Source organism: Anarrhichthys ocellatus, unplaced genomic scaffold, assembly GCF_004355925.1.
Source record: "Anarrhichthys ocellatus isolate YVR2014 unplaced genomic scaffold, GSC_Weel_1.0 scaffold19, whole genome shotgun sequence".
Classification (NCBI taxonomy): Eukaryota; Metazoa; Chordata; class Actinopteri; order Perciformes; family Anarhichadidae; genus Anarrhichthys; species Anarrhichthys ocellatus.
The window spans coordinates 5,940,297-5,962,826 of NW_022280049.1; the positions used below are offsets into that span (position 1 = coordinate 5,940,297).

General features: G+C 43.0%; 1 protein-coding gene across 7 annotated transcripts in view; it reads left to right on the forward strand.

The window, feature by feature from the left end:
- Positions 1-21,422, forward strand: part of mtus1a (microtubule associated tumor suppressor 1a) — a 32,531-nt gene extending 11,109 nt beyond the window's left edge. For 4 of the 7 annotated variants that reach the window (XM_031857787.1, XM_031857786.1, XM_031857785.1 and 1 more), the window contains 11 exons: positions 266-355; positions 882-1,001; positions 7,683-7,900; positions 13,645-13,711; positions 17,770-17,984; positions 18,179-18,284; positions 18,513-18,586; positions 18,723-18,818; positions 19,438-19,599; positions 19,694-19,791; positions 20,285-21,422. In XM_031857787.1, the coding sequence (XP_031713647.1) occupies positions 266-355; positions 882-1,001; positions 7,683-7,900; positions 13,645-13,711; positions 17,770-17,984; positions 18,179-18,284; positions 18,513-18,586; positions 18,723-18,818; positions 19,438-19,599; positions 19,694-19,791; positions 20,285-20,513 (1,475 nt within the window). In that variant the 3' untranslated portion in view covers positions 20,514-21,422. The other 3 variants (XM_031857789.1, XM_031857790.1, XM_031857791.1) reach the window with 3 other exon arrangements.
- Positions 21,423-22,530: the final 1,108 nt, after the last annotated feature.

Genomic DNA, 22,530 nt, shown 5'->3' on the forward strand with positions numbered 1-22,530 from the left:
GTTATTCATTGTATTTTACCTAAATTACTGTATTTATGCAAATCTATAAAATGACAAAGAATCATTTCCTGTGGCTTGTTGCACTTACTGTTGTGCTTGTTATGGTCCGTTCACATGCTCTAAGTTGACTGTCATGTCAGTGGTGATTACAGCAGTACTACAGTTGAAAGCAAAGAGGTATTGAGGTGCCCAGTGCATTTCAAATGCTTTTATAAAAACATGTGATTTGTAGTATTTCACCAGCGCTTCTCTATTTGTTCAACAGTTTCTGGAGGACCTCCACATAAACCATCTCCTTTCAGAACGCTGCTGAAAGCTCGACTCACCACAACCTCTGGGAAAAACACTGGACCATGTGAGAATCCATCTCTTTCTATTGTGTGTGTGTGTGTGTGTGTGTGTGTGTGTGTGTGTGTGTGTGTGTGTGTGTGTGTGTGTGTGTGTGTGTGTGTGTGTGTGTGTGTACACACATTACATTTCAGATTTTTCCTTTATCTCGTTGTCCTGTCCAAGGATTTTAGTTTTATTTAAGGTTGTAGAGTTAATGTGAGTGCTATCACATTGATTTTTGCATTCCAAACACTGGTAAATGCTCACACTATGAGAAGGAAACGGCCCTGTCAAATCTGAATTGTGTTGAACGTGATTAAACCCTCCCAAAACACAAAATTGTATTGTTACTACCCAATGTTGTTTATCTTGTGTGGTAATATTTGATGAGGGCTGTTTGATGTTGATTGAACAGTGTGTTTGATCAAACCTAGTGAATTGTTTCCAGCTTAAAAGCAGTCGGCGGTTGTGGTCGGTAGCCCGTTTGTGCTCCGTTATGGGTCAGATTAACTCCAGCCGCTTGTCTCACCTGGGTCTTCTGCTTGTAACAGCTCTGGCCGCCGCCTGCAGACCTGCTGCTCTCACCAGCAAAGGCTCTGCAAATTCTACAGTCAGTCCTCTGAAAAGGACCGCTTCTACAAGACGTGTTCGTCTAACTTCAAGTGGACCTGGTAAGAGTTCAACTGTATCCATTTGATTTTCTATGTGCATTATTCCTGTTTCAACTAAGTATTTATGTGGGCTTGTTTTCAGACGATATTGGTTATTCTGCTTTCTGCAATAATGGTAAAGTATAACATAATAGAAATGCAGTTCAAGCCCCTGTATTGTTATTGTTTAGTTTTCTTAATAGAGACCTGATACTTTATGGTAATGTTGTATTTGTATCGACTACGAAGAACCTCGGCTGCTTCATCTTTAATTGATGTTTCAAGTCTATCGTCTATTTTGAGGAATATTAACTTTAAATAAAACTAATATGGATTACCTTTTTGTTTTTTACCTCACTAAAAACATGCTGAGAAGTTGGAAGTGTTTCTTTTAAAGGCCTTATTATTGTCTGCAGTCATCCTCTCAGACTGCATACAGTCCCAACAACTCTAAGCAATTAAATAGGGCAACCTGTATGTATCTTGTGAGGCGAAACAAAGGGCAAAAATGTCCACAAAAACATGCACAGTAATAATTTAAGGTGACCCTATGTAAGTAAATCTATGTTTTTATCAACTCTCTCATTTAGATATTGTGGCTGACAATAATAGAATAATGAATCAAGCTTTTAGGAAGAAAATTAACCTGAAACTATAACAGTGAGAGGGATAAAGGTAGGTCGTCCCTGTGGCTTGTATCCAGAGTTCTTCTTTCAGCTGAAACTACTACAAATAATACTAGTATTTTACATGTGAATGCTGCTCAGTGCTCACATACAATGCTTGATGCATACTTTCATTCTCTTCATTTGTCCCGTCTTTTACAGCGCGGTTAAGCTTACAGTTTTACAGAAACTAGATGGAAAAACATGCAGCATTATAAAACATTCAATTAGTGGGCACATTCTTTTCAGTCCTAGATTGAATATGTTTCACAGTCATAGCTGAGGACACATTTTCACAGAGGGCTGTGCCAGCAAAGCCATTTGCAGCTCAGCTCATCACACAAACGCATGTCTGTTATCTCCTGCCATCCCACTGCTGGGGAAGGAAAGTGTAAACGAGAGGAAGAGTGAGGGGAATGGGCTTGAATTCCTATTGGCTGCTTATATGCCATTAGCTCCTCCCACCCCCTCTGCTCTCTTCCTAGCATCCTGGCTCTGCTACAGCACCGCCATCATTAAGCTTGGAGATGCTGCGTTGCTCTGCTGTGGGAGATTCATGTATTTGGTGAATAAGCTGAAGCCTGGCTTTACCAAGAGGATTAAGGGATTTTTATTTTTTTCCCTGCCCCAATCGCTTCTGTTAGGTTGTGCCACAAACCACTGGCCAGCCTTGAACCTTCTCTGTATTTTCCAGCCTTCACAGCTTGGAATTAGATTTTGAGTTGGGAGATCTGCCATGCTGAACTGGGTGCCTTTTGCTTATTTCAGGGCTGTTTCAGTGGTGTAACTCTTACTACTCTTTTTGTTGATTTTTATTTATATTTTTGGCTGTCTGGTGTGCTTTTACCTGAGGCATGATACACTGAGGCACATGCATGTGGTTCATAGCCAACATCGAGCGTCTGCATTTGGAAACTGTTTTTTTTTTTTTTTTTTTTTAAAGTAATTGTTGGCTAAAACCATTGGGCGTCTCGCTTTGTTTTGGAGAGATGTTATGGTCTCCAAAGCTCTCCCTGTCGAACATCCACGTGCGTCTGACAGCCAAGGGTTTACTCCGAAACATTCAGCTGCTGTCAGGATGCAGGAAGAACACTGTGGTTTTCCAAGCAGGTCTGTCAGTTACTTCATCATTGAATATTTCTGCCAACATTGTTGTGGTGTTTGCGCCTCTTTGCTCTGATATTAAGCCATTCCTACCAGTGTTTGCTTCTCACACGTAGACCTATGGGCAGCTAGCTCTTGCTGAAATCTATTTTTAAGATGATCTGTTTACTAGTTTGCAAAGTAAGAGGGTCATCTTTCATTTAGCCACATTGGTCACCAAATCATGCAACCCTGAGCATAACTGGTGTATGATATGAATCTTTAAATCGGCAATAATTGTGTTTTATAATATTATTTCAGTCGTATTGTATTTTCAGAATGACTATTATTTTTGAGGCCACCTTATTATAAGACTGTGTCAAAATGCACTTTGTCTTGCTCTCCTGCTCACTGGGACATAGTACTCCTGTTTCAACCTGAGGTATAGTAAAGTTATTTTGGTTCTTGGTCTCTAGGTTGAACCTTGTTGAACAGGACTCTGGCAAAACAGCAGCTTCCTGTAGTTCCCACATTATTTAAAGCATTCTTCTCCTGTTTTTAAAAGGTTATGACCAAATATGGTAATTTAGTTTTACTCACTGCGATTATAGTAACTGTAACATAATTAAAATTTTTATTTTAATAATGTTAAAATTATATTAGTAACATTATTAAACAATGGAAATAATTATTTGTTTACTCCAACAAAGTCATTATTAGTATTTACAAGGTGTCCCATGAATCATGTCAGTTAAAACACATTCATTCATTTAAGACAAGTGTCCAGTGAATGTTCCACTGACCATTATTGTCTTGTTCAACCGAGCCCTATAACAAGTGCCCGATTGTCAGCGGTCACCCATCATGCTTTGTGCTATGGTGTGCTATCTCTTTACAGCAGCAGAGCGCTACGCAGTGGAGTCACTAAATCACTCGCTATTTGATGTAAAGCGTACATGTTGAAATGGTACAAAACGAGGACATGTCATCAGCTCTGTGTTCAGACACTTTGATGAAAATAGCTGCAGGTCCTCTGTTGCCATGGAACAGCAGTCAAAGGGAGAGATGGCCTGTGTGCTTATGTAAGGTCAAATTCAAATGACAGCGCAGATTTGTGTGGTAATGGAAAACAAAAGCCTCATTACAGTTAAAAACACTGTTAGATGATACTAAATCCTAGAATATACAGTGGGTACGGAAAGTATTCAGACCCCTTTAAATTTTTCACTCTTTGTTTCATTGCAGCCATTTGCTAAAATCAAAAAAGTTCATTTTATTTCTCATTAATGTACACTCAGCACCCCATCTTGACAGAAAAAAACAAATGTAGAAATTTTTGCAAATTTATTAAAAAAGAAAAACTGAAATATCACATGGTCATAAGTATTCAGACCCTTTGCTGTGACACTCATATTTAACTCACATGCTGTCCATTTCTTCTGATCCTCCTTGAGATGGTTCTACTCCTTCATTGGAGTCCAGCTGTGTTTAATTAAACTGATTGGACTTGATTAGGAAAGGCACACTGTCTATATAAGACCTAACAGCTCACAGTGCATGTCAGAGCAAATGAGAATCATGAGGTCGAAGGAACTGCCCAAGGAGCTCAGAGACAGAATTGTGGCAAGGCACAGATCTGGCCAAGGTTACAAAAGAATTTCTGCAGCACTCAAGGTTCCTAAGAGCACAGTGGCCTCCATAATCCTTAAATGGAAGAAGTTTGGGACGACCAGAACTCTTCCTAGACCTGGCCGTCAAGCCAAACTGAGCAATCGTGGAAGAAGAGCCTTGGTGAGAGAGGTAAAGAAGAACCCAAAGATCACTGTGGCTGAGCTCCAGAGATGCAGTAGGGAGATGGGAGAAAGTTCCACAAAGTCAACTATCACTGCAGCCCTCCACCAGTCGGGGCTTTATGGCAGAGTGGCCCGACGGAAGCCTCTCCTCAGTGCAAGACATATGAAAGCCCGCATAGAGTTTGCCAAAAAACACATGAAGGACTCCCAGACTATGAGAAATAAGATTCTCTGGTCTGATGAGACCAAGATTGAACTTTTTGGGGTTAATTCTAAGCGGTATGTGTGGAGAAAACCAGGCACTGCTCATCACCTGCCCAATACAATCCCAACAGTGAAACATGGTGGTGGCAGCATCATGCTATGGGGGTGTTTTTCAGCTGCAGGGACAGGACGACTGGTTGCAATTGAAGGAAAGATGAATGCGGCCAAGTACAGAGATATCCTGGAAGAAAACCTCTTCCAGAGTGCTCTAGACCTCAGACTGGGCCGAAGGTTCACCTTCCAACAAGACAATGACCCTAAGCACACAGCTAAAATAACAAAGGAGTGGCTTCGGAACAACTCTGTGACCATTCTTGACTGGCCCAGCCAGAGCCCTGACCTAAACCCAATTGAGCATCTCTGGAGAGACCTGAAAATGGCTGTCCACCAACGTTCACCATCCAACCTGACGGAACTGGAGAGGATCTGCAAGGAAGAATGGCAGAGGATCCCCAAATCCAGGTGTGAAAAACTTGTTGCATCATTCCCAAGAAGACTCATGGCTGTACTAGCTCAAAAGGGTGCTTCTACTCAATACTGAGCAAAGAGTCTGAATACTTATGACCATGTGATATTTCAGTTTTTCTTTTTTAATAAATTTGCAGAAATTTCTACATTTGTTTTTTTCTGTCAAGATGGGGTGCTGAGTGTACATTAATGAGAAATAAAATGAACTTTTTTGATTTTAGCAAATGGCTGCAATGAAACAGTGAAACATTTAAAGGGGTCTGAATACTTTCCGTACCCACTGTACATTTGCTCATGTGTGAATATGTTCTGTTTTGTGACTACATATGAGAATCGCATCAGGCAGCCCAAAGAGGAAATGTATTTCTAAAAATAAAAGGAGTGAAAGCTAAAACTACATTTTGCTTCACAGTGGGGGGAAAAAAAAAAGCCCATATATAAAAATCAAAACTATTACATTAACTACTTATTGTACACGTTGGTTTACATGATCACATAGACACATTTAATATTTCCACAATATGATGCAATACTGCCACTCTGCAGTAGCTCATCAGCCTGAGTACGTCACTGAGGTTGGCTTCATTCTGCCGGCCTGTTTGTGTTGCATGTTGGCTGTGATGGTGCTTGAGATGGCTCCACCTTCCTGCTCTTTGCACAGCCAGCAGAGGGCCCCCTCCTTTAAGGAAACCCTTGTAGAGAACGGCAACATCATCACAATAATTGAAAGCTGAGCAGCACAGTTGAACTGTTTGTGTGGCTATGTATCAGAAAAAGGTTTTCGCTTTTGACATTTCTCATGCTGCACTAATGCTCATGATACAAAAATAGGTAGAAAAAACAGTTTCAAAATAATTGGGCGAATGCAGCCAGGACACTGAAATGGAAATCTGTTTTTCTGCTCGATTTCAGTCTGATAATCTCACACGCTCTAGAACATACATGTCAAACTGTTCACAAAGTTAAAGCATTAGAGGCCAAAACATTGTGAAAGTCATTTAAAATGGTACAGTAATGCGTGTCTTGTTGTGTTTGTCTTGAAGGCTGCGCCTGTCTTTTATGCTGAGCAGTTGACTTTAGCTCTGAGACACAGAGGCCACTGAGAAACTCGTTTTTTTGAGGTGAACAGCACACCCGGATGCGGTGCTGTGTAAACTCAAGCCTCTGGCATGAATGTGGAATAGAATTATTCAGAGGAAATGGATCTGGCTTTTTATTATCATGCTCTCATATAGGTTTTCGCTTTGCTCCGTCGCCACAGTGTTGAGCCAGCCTGGGGTGTTATGTTGACCCAATCAGGCCAGGGCTCGCTGCTCTGCAGCTCCTGGATCAGCCGTCTACAGTAGGCAGGGAGGATATTTCCTCTGGTTAGATTAAAAACCTTCTCCTCACTGCCAATAGATACTCTGGGGTTTTATTTTGAAAGGCTAAATGCAGCATTACTTTGCTCTGAAAGATGTCTACATCCCACAGTTACATGCTGGTGTTATTCTGGGATGTTATGATGCATCCAAATTTAGCTCTAATATGCTCCAGGTCTTGTATAAAGGGCATGATTGTAAACACTGAAGCTGGGGTTGTGCCTACACCGTATTAGGGGAGCACACTTGAGTGGACTCACTTACAGTTCCTTTTTATAGTAACTTTATCACTGGTTTTACTTTGACTAATTCACTTGTAAAGTCTATTTGTTTTTATATATCAATATTAGTTTTTTTTTTTTTGCAGAATAATCTTGATTGGCTCCCACAGCAGTTCTCTAAACCAGCTGATTGAGTATCCCCACAGGCGGTAAAATAGATTCCACTCACTGGTTTTCCCCATATGGCTCAGGCTACACTCACTGCTGTGTTACATAACACTCACTCCAGTCTCCTCTTAAACAAAACTGTGCTTTCAAAGAAACACACGGGTGTGCTTTTCCTCCCTCAGTGGTAGTGAGTTTGTCAGTTTCGTGTCCCTCAGTTCTGGTGTCTGTTGTAGAGGAGTAAACAAAGTGTTCTTCATTAGTAGGATTGATGGTAGCTATTTTACGGGGGTGATGTATTTATAAAGCTGATGTACATCAAAGCTGCAGTAGCACGGCCTCGCTAAAATAAGTTGTCCTTGGTGACCAGTGTCTGCACAGCACCACATTGAATTAGGATATGGAAAACTAATTGCATTCAGGGGATCCATTTTTACGTCGGGTCTGTCTGAGGAGCAGCAGCACTGGGACTCATCAGACCAGCTGGTTGGAAAGAACAGTTCCGTCCTGCAGAGAGATCCAGAGCTTTGATGCTGGAGCTTGCTGCATCTGTGACCCTGACAGTGGGAGTGTATAGGGTGGGTGTGGTGCTGTCGGACCAGCTGTAACGGTTATTGGGGGGGGGGGGTTATGATGATGATTATTGACGTTGTCACAACACTCAACATGTTTTCTTTCACAGTGGACAACGGCAAACCCAAGGCCAGCTCCCGCCAGCAACACCCTCAGCAGCAAGCGTCCCAACCAAACCAGCGTAGTGGAGCTCCGGATGTGGTGCCAGCGAGTGTCGCCGAGGGAGGGAGGAAGGACCAGAGCGCCCAGCAGCTCAGAGCGCTCCTGACAGCCAGTGACAACAGATTTCAGGCCGTCGCCATCGTCTTGCAGCAAACTTTGGCTGAGGTATGAACATTTTAGTTATGACTGGAGGTACATTATTTTATATTTTTACAGAAAAAAATAATCAAGTGTACAATTACTGCAGCTTTCAGCCTCACCTACCTTTTTATTCACAGAAAAATGGAAAGGTCTTTTTAAATATCAAAGACCTGTTGGATATTAATAATATGTATTTGCTGTCGGTAGTCATCAGACACAGATCACTGGCCTAGTTCAGTTTGTGATTGATTCCAGCGGTATTATAAATCCAATACTAACAGTGTGGCTCACATTACCATGTTAGGTTGTGCCTAGTATACGCTCACCGGCCACTTTATTTGGTACACCTTGCTAGTACCGGGTTGGACCCTTTTGCCTTCAGAACAGCAAACAAGGTGTTGGAAACATTGCTCACAGATTTTGATCCATATCGACGCGATGGCATCACGCAGTTGCTGCAGATTTGTCAGCTGCACATCCATGATGCCAATCTCCTGTTCCAGCACATCCCAAAGGTGCTCAATTGGATTGAGATGTGGTGACTGTGGAGTACAGTGAACTCATTGTCATGTTCAAGAAACCAGTTTGAGATGATTTGAGCTTTGTGACACGGTGCATCATCCTGCTGGAAGTAGCCATCAGAAGATGGGTCCACTGTGGTCATAAAGGGATGGACATGGTCAGCAACAATACTCAGGTAGGCCGTGGCGTTTAAACGATGCTCAATTGGTACTAAGGGGCCCAAAGTGTGCCACGAAAATATCCCCCGCACCATTACACCACCACCAGCAGCCTGACACGTTGATATAAGGCAGGATGGATCCATGCTTTCATGTTTTTTACACCACATTCTGACCCTACCATCTGAATATCACAGCTGAAATCGAGACTCATCAGACCAGGCAACGTTTTTTCAATCTTCTATTATCACATGTTGGTGAGCCTGTGCGAATTGTAGCCTCAGTTTCCTGTTGTTTGATGACAGGAGTGGCACCCGGTGTAGTCTTCTGCTGCTGGAGCCCGTCTGCTGCTGGAGCCCGTCTGCTTCAAGGTTCCACGTGTTGTGCGTTCAGAGATGGTGTTCTGCGTACCTTGGTTGTAAAGAGTGGTTATTTGAGTTACTGTTTCTATCATCTCCAACCACTCTGCCCATTTTTCTCTGACATCAACGAGGCATTTTCGTCCACACGACTGCCGCTCACTGGATATCTTCTCTTTTTCGGACCATTCTCTGTAAACCCTAGAGATGGTTGTGCGTGAAAATCCCAGTAGATCAGTAGTTTGTGAAATACTCAGACCAGCCCGTCTGACACCAACAACCATGCCACGTTCAAAGTCACTTAAATCCCCTTTCTTCCCCATTCTGATGCTCGGTTCGTACTTCAGCAAGTCCTCTTCACCACGTTTAGATGCTTAAATGCATTGAGTTGCTGCCATGTGATTGGCTGATCAGCTATTTGTGTTAACAAGCAATTGAACAGGTGTGCCTAATAAAGTGGCCGGTGAGTGTATATCAGGCATGAAGATTCACAATATCTGTCCAAAGCAGAAAGCAGAAATCTATCATATCTTACCTGCATTATGCGTTCCATTTTACATCATTTTATGGAAAGCTGAGATCTTATTTATGCCAGATACTTTTAAGATATCGCCTCTTGATTTCTAAATTTACAGTTTGTGGTTTAGTACACACAGTCTGAATATATCTTTATGACATAACTACTATATCACATAACTGTGTGTTGATGGAAGGCAAACCAATGCCATTTCTATTTACAGCAAAGCATGTGGGGGGGGGGGGGGGATTGTAAGGGTATGAGGGGCTGCTCACACACAGACCTACTTGGAAGCTGTCCAACACAAAACAGCCCTGTTGTCGTCCCCTGAACAACTGAGGCCATCCTTGATCAAAGAGAACATCCGCTCCATTTCAGAATGAATCTTTATTGCAGCAGAAGATTTTAACAGAAGAGCTGAACTCATTCTGGCTTCTGTCTAAGAGCTCGCCCGCCTTTCAGTTCAGTTGTACACTTCATGGATTCATAGGTCATTCAGGTAGACGAGCATGACACAGAAAGTTTAAACTTCCATATTTTAAAAAGGCTCTGTTTGTTTTGGATCTGTTTTAATAGTGGTGCCATGTGATTGGCTTCCAGGAACTCTGTGCCCCAAGACACAGTGCAAACAGACTTATCCTATCAGCTACCCACCCAACCGCAACCATCTACTGCCTCATTTAGGTGTTGTCGTAGCAAAATTATGATTCGGTGCTTGGACTGTGTAAAGTAAATTTAGTCACTTTACAGTCTAATATGAGTGAATTATGAAATGATTGTGTAAACCTAGAGGTTAAAATGTCACAAGCTATTTGAGTCTCTCTGGTTAACTCTAGACGTGTTCACGTGTGTTGATTGAGTGAAGAAGTGAGAAACAACAAAACACTTTTACATATGCATAACAAATACTGAATCTTGTGGTTCAGTGCTGTTAGAACTAAAAACAGAGATGGGTAGCCTGACGACCAAAGGGGGTTCATGATGTATGTGATATATTTGATTTTCTTCCTCCACTCTTCATTATCCCCTGGCTAACAGTGCTGTTGCATTGACTATTGTCAAACATCAGAACACCAAGGTAGTTGTAGAAACCCTATTTTAGCATATATAAAATGATATATTTTTTTCCCTTTGTTACTTTGTGTTGGGTTTTATGTCCTTGACAGTTGAGGCCTGATTGAGTGGCACAAAGAGAAGACGTCAGGTCTGCCAGGATTTTGCAATCCACTGGACCTCATCTGACATTGTTGCTCCCCCTCTGACACATCAGCACAGGGAGTTGAGGCCAAATCTATGAATCGCACATGTATGGATGACCCTATCTCTAACCCTACTGTACCTGCTGTGGCTCCAGTTTAGCGGAGCGCTCTGTCACACACGCACATCAGCAGTGTTTGTGTGTAAGGGATTGTAAAAATCTGTTTGCAAGCAATGTGCTACTTACTGTATGTATTAACAAGAGCCAGGGTCTCTGGAGGAAAGGGAAAAAAAGCCGAGTATCTTAGTTGCTAACATGAAACATATGGCCTAGAAACAAGGGGATGTTTGTTGACCAGAATTTAACAAATGTGTTCAAGTGGTTGTGCACTTGAGCTCTCTGCAGCAGTGTTATTTCAGAAAAATAAACCACTGCTTCTCTCAATTGTAATACAGAAAGTCACTCATGCACTTATTTCCTTTGGCCTAGAAGATTAACTAACTTTACTCCGGCCTTACTCCAGAGTTTGACACCAGACGGATCCCTTGTGGCAGCGCTCTGGATAGTTGCAGTTGTGACATGTGAGTTCATGTCAGTCCAATTTTAGCCTCAGTGAGCTTCAGCGATTACTGTTGGTTTTTTAATTGCTCCTGCAAAAAAAGTGAAAAAGTCCAGGTATTCTGTGAATGCAGTCAAGTGTCTTAAGTTATTTTGACATTTGCTCCTCAGATGTTTTAGAATCATTCCAAACCATGAGCATCAGCATGTTTGCTTGTTGTAACTTGAGTGCTCGTTCCATTCATTACAAAGTCAGTAGTAACTCATTTTTTGAGAGTAGTGCAGAGAGTATTGACTGATGGATATATATGGAGCTATCAAAAAAACAAAAGCTGGAGAAAAAAAAAAACGTGTTCAGATACTGTCCCATGTAATGTGACAGCTGGTGTTTTACGGCACAGTGTGTTTGACTCGTATCTATGTCTGGTTAGCAGGGTTGTGCAACTGATTACATCAACAATTACTAAAAACACAATGTTTGTTCCTCTCACTGACTAACACACACCCCTCCACTGAAACCAGTGATTCCAGTGAACACGTTCTATCTCACACACACACACACAACTTGTATTTAATATGAAAACATCAATTCAGTACACAAGAATATCAGATTTGTGTGTTAATGGGTGAGTCTGTGTGGATGGAGTGTGCAATGGAATTTGGTGGCAATTCATCAGACCAAGAATAGGAGGCATGGTCTCACCAGCATGGTGTGAGAATGTCCCAGCTGTTGACTTGATATGGTTATGGGCACTAAGCGAGGGCTGAACACTGGTTCTTATCTGTTTGGATGAAGTGTGTGAGCACCGGGTCTGGTTTGACACAACTTCACTCGGAGAGCAAATGCTGTGTCTGCGTTTCAGCGTAGGAATGCGAGCGCATTCCCCCGCCCCCCCCAAAAAAAAAAACAGATGAATGATTGATGGTCTTCACTTCACTTGCTTTCTAATGTTCACAATATTTCTTGTAACTTGATCTGAAGCAATTAGTCATTGATCTTAGTCGGCCATCAAGTGTTATTCTACACCTGACATGGTATCATGCGGATATACACTGGGGATGTCTACTCTTTGTACCCATAGATTAGCTTTACTGTGTCGGTAAAATGGTTTCTAATGCCGCCGTCTGAGTGATTACTGAGGTCAACAAGTGACATCATTTTCTTTAATGCTATACATTGACTGTAAAGACTTGTGCTCACACAGAAGCTGGGAATGTGATCCGTCTCAGCATGTTATCATCTTGTATAGATCGTACCCATGAAGCCTTGCAGCAGAGCGTACGGTAGTGATGCAGAGGGGTGAGGGGATGATTTAATGTAGGTTTGGGTGGGGGATGGTGGTAATGAAGCCTCCATGTATCCCCTGGGAAGGTCACTGCTCAGCACTAGTCCTGCTCCATCAGCCTGATGTCAGGCAGCTCTGTGCAATTTATCTGTTTGCTCGTCTCCGGCTGCCTTTAGTGCTGTCTTAAAGTGACCTCGCCTCACTGATGAGGAGGCTGTTCTTGTGTACACTGAAGCCGGCCCCTTTTGGGTTTTCTTTAGGTGTAATACGGTAATGCACTCTGCAGTCACTCTCCTCAGCCAGCAGAGCGGCTTTTTCAGTCCTGCCGCCGATGTAGTCAGAGCAGTCTGAGAGGAGGTGTGTGTGTGGAGAGGTGGTGCGTCCACCTGGACCACTGTCTGTGCTGGAGTACTGGGTCTCCATAGCTGGAGGGGGAGTCTCCAGCTAGTAAGCCTCGGGCTGAGGCTGGGTCATGGGCTGTATTGGCAGCAGAGCGTGCCTTAGTGCTCCCAACGCTGCAGAGAGGGTAACCGGCTTCTACATTGTTCTACTCTGCAGTGAGGAATAGATGCAGTTCTGGGATAGAGCTAGACAGGCTGGACTATATTTGCTTTTGTCTTACCAGGCTATTATGTGTCTGGTTCATACTTGAATTATGCAGGCTGTGTGGTGTACTGTTTAGTGTGTCAGGGTGTTTATGTGAACCGACATAGTCGGAACGGTATCACATGAGGGGTAAACAGTTTTTGGATGCGTCTGTTTGAATTGTGGAGGAGCACTGCAGCTACAGCCTCGTCTTTACTGCACAGCTGAGTCAGACAGGGAGAAGTAAAAGAGTTGGGCTGACAGAAAGCATGTGCTAAGACTGAGAACACGAGATGAATGTCTATTTTTCCTTAATCTCCCTCCCTTGCTGCCATGGTAATGTTGATGTATTTGCATTTGGCAGTCGAACCCAATATCCTGGAAGGACAAACTGAACTCATTAGATGGTTATGTGTCAAGGGTGTTGCCCTGGCAGAGCCTTCCTTCTAATACCGACTAACTTAAGTCCTATATATTCAACTTCAAACTGATGGCGTTGTTCATGTGATGATTTAAGTGGAAAACATTGCGCTGACATCTTCATGAGCATGTGCGTCACTGTTTACATGTGTTTTCTCTCTGCAGCGTGATGAAGCAGCAAGGCAGTGCGGGGATCTGTCCCAGGAGCTGGTCGGCCTTCGAGGAGAGCTGGGTAAGTTAGGTCACCTTGGTCACACACCAGCTGTGTTTAAAGTTGTTATCACCAAAGCACACACTTCTGCTACAGGCTCTGCTCTGCACCTTTCTGATGCGTTGTTGTCCTTCTTTGATTGTTCACTTTAGACGATAAGGAAACATTTAAGGTCATGTTTGTATCAATAATGGGAACAATAACGTTTTCCTATTGTTTCCTATCTGGTTGTTTACTTATTTTGTTGCTGTGATCTAAAGCAGTTATTGATCTTATTTATTGGTGCTTTAAATTCAATGTGTATGTCAGGCATTATTCTACATTGATGAAGTTAGTCTCCCACTGCATTGCACTGTACTCAGTCATAGCCAGTGTGACACAATAGTTTTCATAAATGAAACATTACCATCTCTGTATGCAGGGGAGGTCTTACTCCGGCTTGCTTTTGCCTACCAAATAGATACCCCCCCTGGTAAGGGGGGGGTATCTTCCTCCACTCGTTGACTGCTTTGTCCTCGGCTGAAACACACATGCCTATTTGTCAAGGCATGTGTGTTTAAAGTGTTGCTGAGTAGACTGGTCAGCCCGTTCCCTAGGGAGTGTCAGGCTGACCTCTGACCCCACGCGGGAGGGGCTCCCAGTGGTGGAATGCCACGCCACCAGAGGCCTTGTGAGCGCTTCGGGACAATGACCCGTGCTTTCTGTCCAGCCTATGTGCTGTTACACAGAGTAGACCTGTATGTACAGACGCATGCGCGCTCCCAGTACACGCTCGCTCACCAGCTTTCATCTCTTACTCGAGGCAGCAGCAGTGTTGGGGCTCCTCCCCTCCCTCACAGCCTCGGGACTTCCACATGACTGCTCTTACAGTTGTGTGAAAAGTGTTTGCTCCCTTCCTGATTTCTTATTTTTTTGCATGTTTGTCACACTTAAATGTTTCAGATCGTCAAACAAATTTAAATATTAGACAAAGATAACACAAGTAAACACAAAATGCAGTTTTTAAATGAAGGTTTTTATTATTAAGGGGGGAAAAAAATCCAAACCTACATGGCCCTGTGTGAAAAAGTGATTGCCTCCTAAACCTAATAACTGGTTGGGCCACCCTTAGCAGCAACAACTGCAATCAAGCATTTGCGATAACTGGCAATGAGTCTTTTACAGCGCTGTAGAGGAATTTTGGCCCACTCATCTTTGCAGAATTGTTGTAATTCAGCCACATTGGAGGGTTTTTGAGCATGAACCGCCTTTTTAAGGTCATGCCACAGCATCTCAATCGGATTCAGGTCGGGACTTTGACTAGGCCACTCCAAAGTCTTCATTTTGTTTTTCTTAAGCCATTCAGAGGTGGACTTGCTGGTGTGTTTTGGATCATTGTCCTGCTGCAGAACCCAAGTGCGCTTCAGCTTGAGGTCACGAACAGATGGCCGGACATTCTCCTTCAGGATTTTTTGGTAGACAGCAGAATTCATGGTTCCAATTACCACAGCAAGTCTTCCAGGTCCTGAAGCAGCAAAACAGCCCGAGACCATCACACTACCACCACCATATTTTACAGTTGGTATGATGTTCCTTTTCTGAAATGCCGTGTTACTTTTACGCCAGATGTAATGGGACATACACCTTCCAAAAGTTCAACTTTTGTCTCGTCAGTCCACAGAGTATTTCCCCAAAAGTCTTGGGGATCATCAAGATGTTTTCTGGCAAAACTGAGACGAGCCTTTATGTTCTTTTTGCTCAGCAGTGGTTTTCGTCTTGGAACTCTGCCATGCAGGCCATTTTTGCCCAGTCTCTTTCTTATGGTGGAGTCATGAACACTGACCTTAATTGAGGCAAGTGAGGCCTGCAGTTCTTTGGATGTTGTTCTGGGGTCTTTTGTGACCTCTTGGATGAGTCGTCGCTGCGCTCTTGGGGTAATTTTGGTCGGCCGGCCACTCCTGGGAAGGTTCACCACTGTTCCATGTTTTCGCCATTTGTGGATAATGGCTCTCACTGTGGTTCGCTGGAGTCCCAAAGCTTTAGAAAAGGCTTTGTAACCTTTTCCAGACTGATGGATCTCAATTACTTTGTTTCTCATTTGTTCCTGAATTTCTTTGGATCGCAGCATGATGTCTAGCTTTTGAGGATCTTTTGGTCTACCTCACTTTGTCAGGCAGGTCCTATTTAAGTGATTTCTTGATTGAGAACAGGTGTGGCAGTAATCAGGCCTGGGTGTGGCTAGAGAAATTGAACTCAGCTTTCCAAAGATGTGATAAACCACAGTTAATTTATGTTTTGACAGGGGGGGGCAATCACTTTTTCACACAGGGCCATGTAGGTTTGGATTTTGTTTTTCCCCTTAATAATAAAAACCTTCATTTAAAAACTGCATTTTGTGTTTACTTGTTATCTTTGTCTAATATTTAAATTTGTTTGATCTGAAACATTTAAGTGTGACAAACATGCAAAAAAATAAGAAATCAGGAAGGGGGCAAACACTTTTTCACACAACTGTATATGCTGAGCGCTGTTATATCTGTGCTTTACCACATTCTTCACGTCCGTAAATTCCTCTAGACTGTGTCGCTGCCTGCTTCCATAGTGATCTCACTCCTCATACAGCAATAAACTACAGTCTTGGGGCCCCAGCCCAAATTGTGATACAACCACACCCCTTTTTATCATCCATCACACGTAAAATTATATCTAAAAGGGATCTGAATTATCGGTGACACTTCCAAACACCCATCACCCTGCTGAGTGTTTGCCAGAATGCGGCTAACTTTAGATCAGCTGGGCCCTCCTCCCCAGTATGAGCCATGAGGTGTTTTTGTGAAGTGGGTTTAGACAAAGGCTCATATGACCAGATCTCTATTACACGTGGTTGTGGAGTGCTGGGCTCCGTTTGATGAGCTGTACATGTCAAAGCGTGATAGATGGTCCCTATGTTATCTTGGCCTCTGTTCCTGGATCTGCTGCTGTTATTCCACTCTTGCTAAGGTGAATCTTCATGCTCCTGCAGTGCCGAGTTTATACTGTAGCTCAGTTTTAACCGTGCAAAAACAGACTCTGGGACTTTCTTTGCATCCGGATTTATCAGCATCAGGAATACACATCATTTGGGACTATTCGTCTGTGACAAAGTTGTTCAACATGACTAAAATTGCAACCCTCAACACAGATGTGTGAACCAGTAAAGACGTTAAATACAGCATGTGGCCCTCATGGCTAACAGGGGAGTCTTCATACCTGCAAAAGATGTTGAAAAGCGCCTGTCATGACCATGGTAGCATTATACTGTGGCTGCCAAATCTGTGTTTTAGAACGGGATGTAAATTGTAAGATGTTGTATCGCAGCAGAGCAACATCTGGGTTCAGTTTTAAGTTCTGAGTAGTTGTGGTTTATTGATACCAACCGTTTGAAAGGGAATCACCTGCTTAACATGTCGGCAGACGTTCTTGTGCCTTCTTACTGCACACCATCAGTGCGAGTTCACTAGTGACTTGACGTTCACATCGGCTTGCTGGTCTAAACAGTGTTTGTGCGCAAGCATTTAAACTGGAGACAGGTTATGGAGTCGGTCACTGTCACCTACTCCAGAGCAGATATAAACACTTGGCAATGGAAACAGTTGGGCAATAGTGAGACTGGTTTACTGAGCAAAAGCCACCAATTGCACAAACTTCAAAATGGCAAATTACCAGCTGCGGAGGGAACAGGCCTGATTTAAGAAATCTGTTATGATTTCTGGATATTGTGAAAGAATTAGGAGACAAGTTGTTGGCGTATCTTTATCTGCCTATAAATAACTGCAGTGTAGTTGGCATATGCACTCAAGTGCAAGAGGAACCTCCCCCTGAAAGTCAGTTTTTCCATTCCTTTTTGGAGCCCATTCAGTGTCGCACATTTACACCCACGTAGACTTTTGCTGAACAGAGTTTCTTCCAGTGGACGTATAGTATTTGTTACACAATCAGTTACTCATACCAATGTTCCTCTGCCCTATTTAATGAATATTAGTCTACACAGCTGCATACAATCACTGGACACCATACACATGTCCTGTCACCTTTTTACTAGCGTTCTGTTGTATTTCCAGTTTGCTCCGTCCACTCATCTGAACTCCTGGAGAAGGAGAAGGATGAGTTGTATGTCGCTCTGCAGGATGCTCTGCACAAACTGCAGGAGCAGCACCAGAACGACCTGGTGGAGCTGGAGCAGAGACTCCAGGCCTTCTATCAGGCTGAGTGGGACAAGGTCCACCTCACCTACCAGGACGAGACTGACAAGTGCAAGACTCTCATGCAACAGCAGGTTTGTCCCGACTCCCCTTTGAAATAATCAGAATCAGCTTTATTGGCCATGTATTACTGCTACATACACACATAGATAATGTACAAAAGTATATATGAACATAAAACACAAAAACAACCGCAGTGATTAGCAATGCCTTATGATCGGTGATGCTGCGGTTTCATAATGAAGTCCACCCTGTGTTCTTCTTGAAGATGGGAGAGCTTAAAGCCAATCATGAAGCCATGAAGCTGGAGCTAGAGAGCAGCCACGCAGAACAGCTGCTGTCTGTTAGACAGCAGTATGACATGTCACTGGAAGGTGAGTGAGCAGTGTTTCACCAAATTAATGAAACTATTCTATAAAGTTGCATTTTATGATTTTTATTTGAAACTGAAGCTTTGAGTGTATTTTAACTTTGAATATTCTTCCTCAGTTAGCAAATGCATGCATGGATTTTTGTATTGCATCATAACATTAAATTGTGATCAGACTTGAGCTTTGTTGTGCGGTTAAAGTTATCTGAAATGATTATTGCGTCCTCTTCAGAGCTCAGCAAAGTCCACAACCAGGAGCTGCAGTCCTTGGAAAGAACCCTGAAAGAGACGGGAGCCACTCTGTCTGTAAGCTTGACTTTTGTTTTTCCTTTCATCGAAGAGACTCGCACAAAACGATTGCACGTCACCTCACGAGGATAACTTGTGAATTGATGTGTGGAAGCTTTACTCGGTGAGTCTGTTGTGCTGCGTACATCCACAGGAACGGATCCAAGAGCTGACTGTGGAGAACTATGCCCTGATTGAGAAGCTGACTGCGGTGGAGAACCGGAGGAAACAGCTGGCCGAGAAGAGTCAGGTACTCTTATCTGTGTGATTTTTATAGCACAGCTGCACTTGAGAAACATCTCATGACTCCAGTGTTGTTTGCCTTTTTAAGCTTAAAAGGTGACAGAAGCCAATGATTACAAGAGAGGAACGATAAACATTACACGTTATCTTAAAGGAACGGTTGTCTATGAGGTCAGTTAACCATTCTTTATGAACTGGTTTGAGTGGGTCTCTGCCCAGAGGGTAGATTTTACTTCTCCCAGAGTGCTGTTGTCAGTGTTAAGTAGCTTCCACATGTACTCGGCGTTCTGCCCTGGCCCAGTAGAGTCTTTAAGGGAACTACCTCACATCACCCTGCCACTCCACATCTGCTATTAATGGATAATAAGGCTCAAAATATATTAACCACCTGTTAAAAAGGACCAGGAGTCATTTAAACACAACCTTCATGCAGAGCACACTATTTTTCTGTCATTGTGTATGACACCTAAACATCCAGAGCTTCATTGTCCCTGTGAGCCCAGAGCAGATTTTTTTTAAGATTACTTCTAGTGATGCGTGGCGCCCTCTGTTGTGTGGTTCTGGATTTATGGCCACATGACATTTTACGAGGCTGGCTGAACTTTTTTTTTTTTTTTTTTTTGAAGTCTTTGGTCTCTGAGCATCTTGGCGCTACTCATTTGTCCCCTCAGAAGGACTCCCACACCCTGTATCTGGAGCAGGAGCTAGAGAGCCTCAAAGTGGTGCTGGATATTAAAAACAAACAGCTCCACCAGCAGGAGAAGAAGATGATGGCAATAGACACACTGGTGAGACCTGAAGCGGACGATCGTGATTGCTGGGCATCAAGACAAGCAACACTATGATGAGTGATTCATGTGGTGTTGTTTTTAATCTTTCCAGACAGAGAAACATGTGAAGTTGGATGAGAGCCTGAAGAAGGTCCAGCAGGAGAATGAGGACCTCAAAGCCCGTATGGAAAAACATTATGCACTGTCAAGGTAAGAGTTCACCGTATCAACTCCTATTTTACAGTGATGGAAACCAGACGGCTTCTCTGTGCCATGCATAGTATCATTATTATACCTTCATTATTTAACACAAACTATTAATCAATGAGCCACACAATTGAACTGGTTCCCTCGGTGAATATGGGCACTGTAGTTAATTCTGACTTAATTCCACATACGCTGTCTGTGACGGAAAATTGTCCCCAACAAATGCTCCAGTTTGCTTGATGTCTGCGGTGCATCTTCAGTAGGAACCAATGGGTTCAGGGCTGAGAGCATCAAGTCAGAAAGTACTGGGAGATGTATTAACGTATGTTTATGACTCTTATCATAGTATTTGTTGACAATAACTAAGTGAATATGTCGCATAACTGCTATATACTAGTACTTTTTGGCTTCAGTTCACTGGTTGAATATCTCCACGTCTGTACACATTTGTTCTTCAGAGCGTGTCTAAATTGTCTGTTGTGTCGATGCATCACAGACAGCTGTCGACGGAGCAGGCAGTGCTGCAGGAGTCCCTTCAGAAGGAGTCCAAGGTGAACAAGCGTCTGTCGATGGAGAACGAGGAGCTGATGTGGAAGCTCCACAACGGAGACCCGAGTAGCCCCCGCAAGGTGTCCCCCACCTCCACCTCCCCATCCCGGTCCTTCAGCCTCCAATCACCTCGCAGCTCGGCCGTGTGCTCCAGCTCGCCCGTCTCGCCCAGATAATGACGGTCCCCTGCTTCCAGGAAGCACACCCCGTCTTTGGAGTTTTCCACCTGGAATTAAGAGCCATGTTTGTTTCCTGTTCGCTGAGCAACACAACAGCCTGACTGTGGCTCCTTCAGGATTGGATGAACTCTGACACTTTCTGTACAAACACTGCAGAGTACAAAATAGTTGCACAGATGCACTTAATAGGCAAGGTCGCCTTGTTGTTTTGCCTTTCACGTCTGGTACTATGGAGGAAATCTCAGGACTTCTATGTAATGATACACTATTTTTATTTGTTGACAGAGACTTGTCTGCCCTGAAGCTCATCGTACACACACACACACAGTACATGCAGTAAGAGATGCACAAATGCTTGCATGTCAACTCGTGCAGATACAGCCCTTGTTCTTTCTGTCTCTGGAGATCACAGCGATGGAGTTCAGATGACATTGTCCCTCCTCGGGGCACATTTTATTTAAAATGTGCATGAAATGGCTCCTGTTGGATTCCTGCACCATTTCTCACATCTAACTGCGCAAGAGTGACAGTCAAATTGTCACGTCACTAACATCCCGCTGCTAGTCGGTACACCAGGGCTGTGCAAGTCTCCATGTTCAGAGGTTCTTTGGGTTTCTTTTTTTAAAGGTTAAGGTTTTTTTTACACCTAGTTTGTCAGTTCAAGCATCATCTGTTGCCTCAAACATGTTTTGTTTTCCACATGTGTTTGTTTGACCAAGAGACCAATCCGAGTCTTTGTGCATGTGTTTGTGTCTCGGTGATCACCCCGTATTGAATCCTCCTAGTAGACCTTCAAAGATGGGGTCTTTGTTTGTACTCAATTTCTCAGAGTATTTTGTGTGGACTTGATATTATTGGTTTGTCGACCCTTTTTGAAATATGCAAATAATAAAGTCTTGTATTAAACCTGTTGTGTCAAAGTAGAGCTGTATAACTGATCTATATATTTGCAGCACATGAGATTTAGTGTTGTATATTAGGGGTGGGGGAAAAAATCGATACAGCATAGTATCGCGATATTTTGCGTGGCGATATTGTATCGATACACAGACGCCAAGTATCGATCTTTTATTATATAAACTATTTATAAAAAATAAAAAAAATTACTAGAAAAATCAAATCGATTGCTTTTTCAGTCCACTAGATGGTGCCGAGTTGTTTTCTGGTGAGGTCAGCATGATTGGTAGGAAGTCAAAACAAAGATGGAGACAGCTGGCCTCAGAACGCGGTTAAATCTGCCAACAGTAGCCAGGCTCATGGGGAAAGTGCAGCGCATAACTGTCTCTCTGCCCTTGACGTCCACGCATCGCAAGTTATACTGAGTTATACAACTCTTATATCCTACTTATATAAGTTATAGTTCATATACTGAGTCCACACATTTGCATTTAGTTAACTTGGACTATGTAGTAATAAAAACAGTTCAGTTTGTCAGGTGCATGCAACATTTATGACCTTGTTGGTCAGTCTGTCTGCTTGACGATCCTATTTTGCTGCAATAAAAATGATTGAAGTGAGATGAACAGACTGAGAACTTTATCTTATTAGATAAAACATGTTGACAGTTTTCCTTTGAGGACATCATTTGAAGTTGGAAAAAAGTAATAAATCGCAATACAGGCCTATGGTATCGCAATACTCAGAATATCGCAGTATCGTGATAGTATCGTATCGCGGGACCTCTGGTGATTCCCACCCCTATTGTATATGATAGGATTTCAGCAGGCATCATTCCAGGATACCAAATATCCTTGATTATTTTCTCAACCACAAACATTCGTCTCCTAAACTGAAGCATATTCCAAAAATCTTAACAACCAAATAACGATTCAGCAAAGTGGAAACTGCAGCAAGTGTTGCATTGGACCGAAATGAGTTCTGGGCCTGCAGATCACATTCCACATACGGAGTGCATTAGGACGTCAGCCTGGCACACTGCTCAGCTTTAAACCAGATTTTCCTCTTTGACAACTTGCTGCGAAGCCAGAGCAAGTCTGCTCTCGTTTCTAGCATC